Source organism: Lathyrus oleraceus, chromosome 4 (genome assembly GCF_024323335.1).
Source record: "Lathyrus oleraceus cultivar Zhongwan6 chromosome 4, CAAS_Psat_ZW6_1.0, whole genome shotgun sequence".
Lineage (NCBI taxonomy): Eukaryota > Viridiplantae > Streptophyta > Magnoliopsida > Fabales > Fabaceae > Lathyrus > Lathyrus oleraceus.
In genome coordinates this window covers 195,499,415-195,508,858 of record NC_066582.1, presented here as the reverse complement: position 1 = coordinate 195,508,858, position 9,444 = coordinate 195,499,415, and the positions used below count along the sequence as shown (strand labels likewise).

Genomic DNA, 9,444 nt, shown 5'->3' with positions numbered 1-9,444 from the left:
TGATGTATATATATTCTATTCAGATAAATGAGAAGGACACGATTTTCCATTATCTTATAGAGTTTGCTTATCAAGTCCAATTTGATTGTGATTCTGTCTCTAAGGATGTTGGAGATAACATGTTCTCATCTTTACCTATGTTTTGGAAGAGTTGGGTCCCTTCTAAGATGGTAATTTTTCCTTAGCAACTTTTGGGAAATAGGTTCCGTAGAATGAAAACTTATTTAAGCGAAAGATAATTATTGATCAATATGGGACCTACTATACCATTTATGGGGATCCGGATTTTGAGGTGCTTATGGGTGAAATTGGTTATTCCAAGAGATCTTAGGGTTGTTTTTTTTAATTTTTTTCTTTCATTAGGTCTTAAGGCTAAAACCAGGGGTACATTTATAATCCTTTAGCATGTGGGGGTGTGGAATATCTATTATGTTCACAATAATAAAAAATTTACTGGATCATCAATAAATGTGAAAAAGATAGAGGATGAGAGTAATTTTTACGTGGAGTTGGTTTCACAATAAATCCCCTTTGGGACATCTCTTCTTCAACGATTGACTTCAGAATCCTATCTTATATTTGAATCAATAGCAAATTGAGATTCCTAACCTAGCCACTGGCGCTTAATGGTTTGCGATTGTCTTCTTCAGGTTTTGGTCTAATGTTGGTGGATTTGGTGTTTGAGATCTAGATTGGTCCATGTTGGGTGGTGTCTCGCTACGTGAGCGGTTTGGAGGGCTTTCTTTTTATCCTTTTGTTTTATCCGTTTTGGTGCTTGTGTGTAGTTGTTTCTTTCTTTCTGCTTTGTTTTGGTTTCTTTTGTTTTTTTGTTGCTTGTTGTTTTATTGGCCTGATACTGCTTGCGCCCGCGAGCTCTTTTTGTACTCTATTGCGGGATTTTGTCATTCTTTAGTCATATATATTATTTAACCATTCAAAAAAATTTGTGTCAAACCTTTTAAATCAAATCAAGTGTATAAGCTGATTAAATCTCTCTATAGTCTTAAATAAACCATCTTGTAATGGTATGAGAAATTGGCTTCACCATGCTTACAAACAAGCCAATACAGTTCACTCCTTATTTCTTAAATTTGCCATTTTGTTTGTCTATGTTGATGATTTGATTATAACAACCATTTCTTTATCTCAATTTCCACATATGCTCTACTACGAAAAATAGATATAATAGCGGTTGCGAAACACATATAATGACAGTTTCACGTCCGTTGTTAGGTAGCGTGTGATTGTATGTATGCTGGTTTCCACAAAGAGCGAGTGACTATGGTTATAAGTTAGGTAGCGTGCTACTTATAACAACGGTTAAAGCAAACAACCCTTGTGAAATAATTTATAGGTCTTTGCTTCGAATTCCAGCAACGCCATTGTTGTCTTTTATTATTCTGGATTGTGTGAGCTACTTATAACAATAGTTGAGTTAAAAACCGTTGTGATATAATTTGTTTTTATATTTTTACAGTATTCCCAAATTTTAAACATGAATATTTATGAACCATATCAAACTAAAAACAACAATACAACCATTTTTTAATTGAATTAGACCAAAAATTATATTACATCAATGACACAATTCCATTAGAAACCAAAAATTGTATATTACATCAAAACCAAAATGGCAGAAAACAACCTACAATGTACACATCATTACAACAAATAATATTATCTTGTTGTTTTGGTGTCTTGACTTTAAGCACCTATAATTCCAAATAATAATAGTTATGAGTGAATAACCTAAAAATTATAACTTACAATAAATTATGAATGAAGAATATAAAATACTTACTTGTTATTTTTCCCATTTTCTTTCTTGAAATTATAACTTACAATAAATTATGAATGAAAAATATAAAATACTTACTTGTTATTTTTCTCATATTCCTTCTTGATGTTCTTCATATGAAGTAGGCATTTGTGTTGTTTAAAAACAAGAATCTACACACGGAAGATAAAAAAAAGATAAGAGAGATTCTGAGTAAAAATAAAAATAAAATATTCACGAAATCTCAATGGTTGAAGAAAAAGATAAACTATTATCCATAATATTCAAGATATCAAAGTCAGATTCTGAAAGGCAAAGCTTCCCAAGATGCAAATTTTCAAGACATATTATATGTTATTCAAGATTTCTTCTTATAAAAATAGACGTTTGCATAACCATCTAGATCACACTACTCTTTAGCTAAAATGGATAAACCAGAGCAATATAAGGTTCAAAAGAGGGATTTTGAGAAGGAGATTAGGAAGCTGATAAAGAATAAAGCAAAGGAAGAGAAGCAGAAGTCTGAGGAAACTTCAAAGATTCAGAAGTTTGAGGAAGCCTCAGAAGGAGTAGGAACAACTTATGGGTCCCAAAGTGGGCAAAATAGAGACGCGAATGAAGAATAAAATCATCTAATGTCTTTAGGATTCAAAATATAATTCCTTATTAATGAATAAAATAATCTTCTTCTCTTAATGTTTGTTTCCATTTACTTCCTTTAACAACACCACAACCACGACTACGATCAACAACCCAATAATGAGTTTGTAACATGAACAAAGTTAGAGTCACAAAACATGAGCAGAGCAACATGAAAAATACACATCACAATGTCATTATGTTAAAAAATAAACCAAGAAATGAAATGTAACCCTAGCGAATAACATAAACTTTCTTAAAACAGTACTATTACCACAACGAGAGAGAGAGAGAGAGAGAGAGAGAGAGAGAGAGAGAGAGAGAGAGAGAGAGAGAGAGAGAGAGAGAGAGAGAGAGAGAGAGAGAGAGAGAGAGAGAGAGAGAGTAACAAACATAGAATGGTAACGTATCGTAAGTCGAAGAGGATAAAGATTTCGTTTTCAGAAATGATATCTGTTTCCAGAAATGATTCCGCTATCGCTGTCGTCTCGTTTGCAAGGGAACCCTTGTGTGTTATGAACGAAATAAAATGTCTCTTATTTTTATTAAGTGAAAATAATTTCACAACGATTGCAAGAAACAACCGTAGTGAAATATGAAAATTATAATCATTGAATGAAACAACTGTAGTTGTTATACTTTCAATGTTAAGCTAACAAAAAATGTTAAGGGAAGCACACTTATTTTTATTGAAAAATAGAAAAATGTTGATGCTGGGATTCGAAACTTGTCATCCAAGTTCTATGACCACGGTTATTTTCAAGAACCGTGATGAAAAATTTCTTAATAAAATAAAATAAAAACATGCGCGTAAAAAATATGATATGACTACGGTGGAAAATTGGCCGTTGTAATATTGTGTCACTGAAAATATATTTTATAGTAGTGATGACATATGTTTTACCTCATGCTTTTAAAATCAAGGATCTCGGTCTTCTTAAGTGTTTCTCAAGTTTAGAGATAGCTTGCAAGACATATCTTTATGTCAAAGGAAATAATGAATTGATCTTTTAGAATACTCGGGATAACATGATTCAAAACCTCTCACTACTCCATTTGACCCATCTATTAAATTGTGTCGTGACAAAAATGATCCATTTAAAGACATACCATCATATAGAATCATATAGAAGGCTCATTGGTAGACTTATATATTACAACACCACCAAACTAGATATAACATTCACCTCTTAATAATTGAGTTTGTTTTTATCCAAACCTCCAGTTGAGCATTACAATGTTGCCTACAAAGTTTTGAGGTATCTCAGACATTGTCTTGATCGAGGATTATTCTTTCCCAAAGATTTATCGGTTCATCTACTAGGTTTTTTAGATGCTGATTGATCTAGTTCTGTTGATATTAGAAGATTCATTTCTAATTTTTGTTTATACATTGATTCTTCTCTCATCTCATGGAGAACAAAGAAACAAAGCACTATGTCAATATCATCTTCTGAGACTGAGTACAAAGCTCTAGTCGTTGCAACCTGTGAGATTCAATGAAGACCATACTTATATAATGATTTGCGAGTTAGCTGCTCCAAATCCAATTACAAGAGTAAGAATAGGAAATTCACAATATATTATATATAATTATAAATGATCAACTGGTAAATTAATTGCAAAACTATATGCCAACAATGAAACTTTAACACAAGATCTTCCTCAAATTTACTCAAGAGTAAGACAGACACATAATTTAGAAATTCTCTCATTCTTTTTCCTTAAACTTTCTATTATAGTCAAACATTCATGACTAGAAAACAAATCCCATAAAATTGGTTTTTGATGATACTAAAGGTGATGTCCAACAGCTTTGCCACAAAGCAATACATTAGATGGAATATTGTATTCATTAGCAAGGCTACGTTGATTATTCCAAACCCTAAGATACAATTGTTGTCCAAGATACTGTCTTTCCCAAATTGCAGACCTCAAGTTCCACATACCTTGGTTGTCCAATGACACCAATATGGTAGTCCAAGAGTTTGGATAGACCTATCATAATTTCAAACACGCGAATAAGTATAACAAATTACAAACACATGCAAGTTAGTCACATCTGAACTGTTTGGTCAAAGTCAGACAATTCAGATGTGACTGACTACGTGTAGTCGTCTAACACACAATTTAAATGTTGAGGTATCGAGTTTGATTTCAGATACGGATAAAAAAAAGTTACCTGCACAGTGTGCCTAGTCAGAGCATCTACTAGATTATAGTTTCTTCTTTTGGCTGGAATCCACTGGCCGAAACCATAACTGTAATCGTTACACTAAACATCATCAACTCTTCCTTAAACCAATTTTAAGCAATGATGATAACTTCTATAACACGTAAAGAAAATTGAACCAAAATGCAAATAAGGAAAGATTACATACCCAACAACCCAGAAATCATAACCATCAAGATGCCAAGATTGCATGCTATTTTCATTGTTTTGAAAAACTAACTCAATAAAATCATGAAGGGAAGTTGGAAGCACAGAGGTAGCTACTGATGCAGGGCCATTAGAAGGAAGACTTTGGATTGAGTTCACACTGAAGATTCCAGGAATGTTGAAGTAATCAGCAAGTTTGAGAGGTGTATCAGGGTTAACATAGGAAACTTTGTTAACAGCGTAACGTTGTTTTCCGTTAATTAAAGGTGCTGAATTTGCCAATATGATTGTCTTTGTAGGAGTTATTTTTCCATAATGGTATGAGCCTTGTGGATTAGGCCTAGCTGCATTTGCTGTTAGATTCCATCTGAGATCGAAATTATAGGTATTAAAACGGAAAACTATCATACTTTAAGACGGATTAAAAACAAACACAAGACTTTTTTTATTACCTGAAGCTTCTGGCTTGTATCAAAGACCAATGATATTGGTAAGCCGGAGGACTAGGCAAAGGACCAGAAGCCGGAGAGTGAGAGTTTGTATAGTGCAACACCGCGGTTGCTGTGAGAATCCTTCTGGAAAATCTTGTTGACGCAACAATGTAATAGTCCTTTGGAGATTGATTTAAGGTAACCAAAACCGCAGCGGATTGACCAACGTGGACATCAAGTGAGTCATACATGTTCTGAATAACATGTGATCCTTCAACCTCAACTAGTTTGAGGGCATGTCCTTGAATTCTGAAGTTAATTGATGTAGACATTCCCACATTTGAGATCCTAATCATGTAAGTCTTCCCTAAAATCAAGAAACTAAGAGTAAATACAGTTTGGAAAAACAAATTCAACGACGAAATTGAATGGTTTTCTTTGAAATTTCAGAAAGAGTTACCTTGATCGCCATTTATGGTTGTATGCGCTTGACCATTTATAAGAAGTCCATCAGGAAATGATAGAGATTTTCCGGAATCCAAAGATGCCGCTAATGCCTGCAAATATCATACCATAAAAGATGAACATTAGGTACCAAATTCATCCTTAGAAGTATGACATGGTGTTCAATTTCTATATCAAATGTAGGGGAAAATGTAACTTTGCTTACTTTGTGGCTAGTCTTGTACCAATCACCAATGAGCAAAGTGAAATCTCCATCAGGGTATGGATAAGGCACTGAGATGACAGATCTATGATAGACATTAAGTGCTCCAAACCCTCCAGCTGCTTTATGAAGTTGAGTTGATGGCAAGTATGTGTAGGTTCCAATCTGATCCTTGGCTTGAAACTTGTATGTGTAATTTGAATTTGGAGGTATAGGACAGTTTGTTCCCAATACCCCATCTTGCCATGAATTTTTCCTTTGTTTAATTCCATTCCTGGTTTACAACAACAATGTTGAACCATTTTCTCAAATGAAATGCCAAGAAAATGCATAATCTCTTTGCTATGACATGCATAAAATCTCAATGTAGAAAAAAAATAGAAACTAACCAAGTGAGTAGAAATGGTTGGTCCAATTTGTTGACAAGATTGAGAACCACGTTTTCGTTAGTTACTAAGTCTATCTGAGGCCCCGGAAACTGACCATTGATCAGAATCACCTAAAAAATCAAGCACAAGTCATAATGATAAAAGATCTTTTGATTCTGATTTCCAATACGAATACGAATCATAAAAGAAATGTCCGTCGATCTTTTAGTCCTATAAAAATCCCCTTCAGCAAAGCATATGACGCACCTGCTGAGGACTACCAAGTGGAGAAAGAGTTCCATAAGTAACAGTCCATGTAAAATATTTGTAAGCATCTTCTGCTTGAACTAGAGAAACACTAAGCAAAGCCAGAATAACAAAATGTAGCAGATAGACAAAACATGTGCTTCTCATTGCCTCTACAACCAATAGAAAAACATGGTTACATTTTAAGGTAAGAATGTTGAAAACTAGGACTTGAAAATGAAACATTGCTTTCACATAAAAATTTCTTAGAATGAAGAAGATTATACAAATTACCAGTTTTGTGATTCACTTCAAGAGTGAGACACCTACTCAGGCTTGAAATTAAAATGTACTGATGAAATTTTCTTTGCATAATAATATATATGGAAAGAGTGTTGCAACTTTTGATAATAAAAAAATTGGAAAAATGGAAGGATCTTTATTTTTTGGTACCTTTAAGGTAGCAATTTGATGATTCAGTTTCGGCGCTATTAACGCGTTTAGATGAATTTTTTGTTGCTTCAAACTAAAGTTATATAAAATGTCATGCCTGCTATTTATTGAATTGTATATATATTATAAGATATCATTATAAAGTGAAGTTTGTATTCTTTTTGACTTGTATAGTATATAGTACCTCTTAAATTTAGTCATATGAACTTTGTCTTCTTTTTATGTTTGTTTTAGATACCAAATTGCTCTTAAGTTTGTTTGTTAATATTTATGGTTGAATAAACCTAATCCGGCATGGAGTATTTATGATCTTTATGTTTAGATCTGCAATAATAGTTATGATGGATGGGATGGGCCAATACGGTTGAACTTTTTGATAATGGGTGGACCCCACTTTACTTTGTGTAATGAAAAGTTATAGTATGTCTCGCCTTGAATTATGATTGTCATTCTTCTAGTTACACTGTCATTTTCAAAGTAATTTCACGCCCTTCCTATCTGCGTGTGCGTTTCATCGCTGCTGCTCATTGCCTCCGACTTATGTGAATTTCCATTATTATTTGAACGGTCATTACCTACGCAACCATTTATAACCGGAGGACTTTATTTTTATTTTTTTGTGAACAAATGTCGATGAATTTCTCATGTTGAAATTTTATCCAAAATTTGGAGAATTCCGAACTAATCTTGATGAACAAGAATCAATTCTACTAATTGATTCCGCCTCTTGTTCTTCATTCGAATGAATCAGCCACACTTTATCTTCAAGATGATTTTGCTGCATAGAAATTTGAGGAGAAAAGAAAAAAATGAAATGGGAAAGAAAAGAGAAGTTAGAGTTCGAGAGAAAATGAGAAGAAGGAAAATATTTATGCAGAGTTTCTCTCTGCCTTCAAACTGAAGTTTATTCAACATTTTCTCTATGCAACTTCTATTATTACAATGATAGGGTATCTCCCTATTTATAGGTTGAGATTGTTTACACACCAAGCAATTTTCGATTAACCCAACTCAACTAAAAACACAAAATAAAGTTAAGTCTTAAATTTTGTCAAAGACAAACTTCTTCAATATTTTGACAATTATATAATTTCTGTGTAGAGCATTTCAACAACAACAGACTCTGCCGAAATTACAACTTCGACGCAAATGATTACACTTTCAACACACCACCAAATTCATTGTGTCTAAGTTATTTATATTCATCATTGTTCTTAGTCTTTTGAACACTTCGATCTGCACACCTTTCATCATGATGTCTGCAATCTGACTCTCAGTTTTGCAGTGTTCCAAGTTCAACTTCCCGTTTGCTACTTGCTCTTGAACATAATGGAATCTCATTTCGATGTGTTTGCTTCTTCCATGTGCTATCGAATTCTTCGCCAGATTGATAGCAGACATGTTGTCGATCTTCATGGTAATTGCTCAATAATTCTTCCCTATAATTTCTTCAACCAAATTCACCATCTACGTTGCTTGACATGCACAAAGGGAAGCAATTATGTACTCTATTTCACATGATGATTGTGCTACTAGTTGTTCTTTTCTTGAGCTCCAAGAAACTGGTGTACCACCTAGCATAAACACATAACCAACTATGAATTTTCTATCCTCAGCATCACTACACCCAGTTGAGTCGGTGTAACCCATTAGCTTGCATTATTTTCCTTCATCAGATGCAGGAAATAAAATTTCATAGTCGAGAGTTCCTTTGAGATACCTTAGTATCCTCTTCGTCGCTGATAGATGTGATACATTTGGCTTTTGTATGAATCTACTCACCCTAGCTACATTGTATGCTAGATAAAGCCTTGTGTGGCAAAGGTATCTTAATGACCCAATAAGTCTTATGCACTGTGTTAGGTCGACATCATATTCATTTGAGTTTTTTGACAGTTGCAATCTTGGTTTAGCAGGTGTCGAAGTCGCATTGCAGTTTTTCATCTCAAATCTTTTGAGTATTTTATTTGCATATCTTCTTTGATGCATCATCAGGTCTCTACTACTCTTGTAAAACTTGATACCAAGAAAGTATGAAATGTTGCCCATATCAGACATTTCAAACTCCTTGCTAAGATCACCCTTGAAGTCTTCGATCTCTTTTTTGTAGTTACCTATTATTAACAAGTCATCAACATAGAGACACAATATAAACAATGCACTCTTGCTTCTTTTTACATATAGTCCATGCTCAGTTGTGCACTTCACAAATTCCTTCTTCCTTAGGAAACTATCTATATTCTTATTCCAAGCTCTTGGAGCTTTTTTGAGTCCATACAAGGCTTTATGCAACCTGTATACTCTTCTTTCTTGGCGTTGTTTCACAAACCTAACTGGTTGTGAAACATAAACTTCTTCATCTAAGGGGTCATTCAGGAATGCATATTTCATATCCATTTGATACATATGATAGTTGTTCATGTTTGTTAGGCCAATAACCAACCTGATTGTTTCGGTCCTAGCAATAGATGCAAAAACTTCGT

At 33.8% G+C, this 9,444-nt stretch overlaps 1 protein-coding gene across 1 annotated transcript; it reads right to left on the bottom strand.

Moving 5' to 3' along the window:
* Positions 1-4,057: 4,057 nt before the first annotated feature.
* Positions 4,058-6,955, bottom strand: LOC127074488 (L-ascorbate oxidase homolog). Its single transcript, XM_051015817.1, has 9 exons — positions 6,803-6,955; positions 6,530-6,681; positions 6,284-6,393; positions 5,898-6,168; positions 5,688-5,784; positions 5,249-5,594; positions 4,798-5,163; positions 4,599-4,677; positions 4,058-4,414 (listed from the first exon to the last, which is right to left on the bottom strand). Exons 1-9 carry the CDS (start codon positions 6,879-6,881, stop codon positions 4,211-4,213), a joined length of 1,704 nt encoding a protein of 567 aa, XP_050871774.1. The 5' UTR covers positions 6,882-6,955; the 3' UTR covers positions 4,058-4,210.
* Positions 6,956-9,444: the final 2,489 nt, after the last annotated feature.

Excerpts from the sequence above, each read along its gene's own strand:
- LOC127074488 (XM_051015817.1), bottom strand. The coding sequence starts at position 6,881 with ATGCAAAGAAAATTTCATCAGTACATTTTAATTTCAAGCCTGAGTAGG. Across the intron at positions 6,682-6,802 it reads TGAAGTGAATCACAAAACTG|AGGCAATGAGAAGCACATGT; the intron begins GTAATTTGTATA and ends TATTGGTTGTAG. Across the intron at positions 5,785-5,897 it reads GGTACAAGACTAGCCACAAA|GCATTAGCGGCATCTTTGGA; the intron begins GTAAGCAAAGTT and ends TGATATTTGCAG.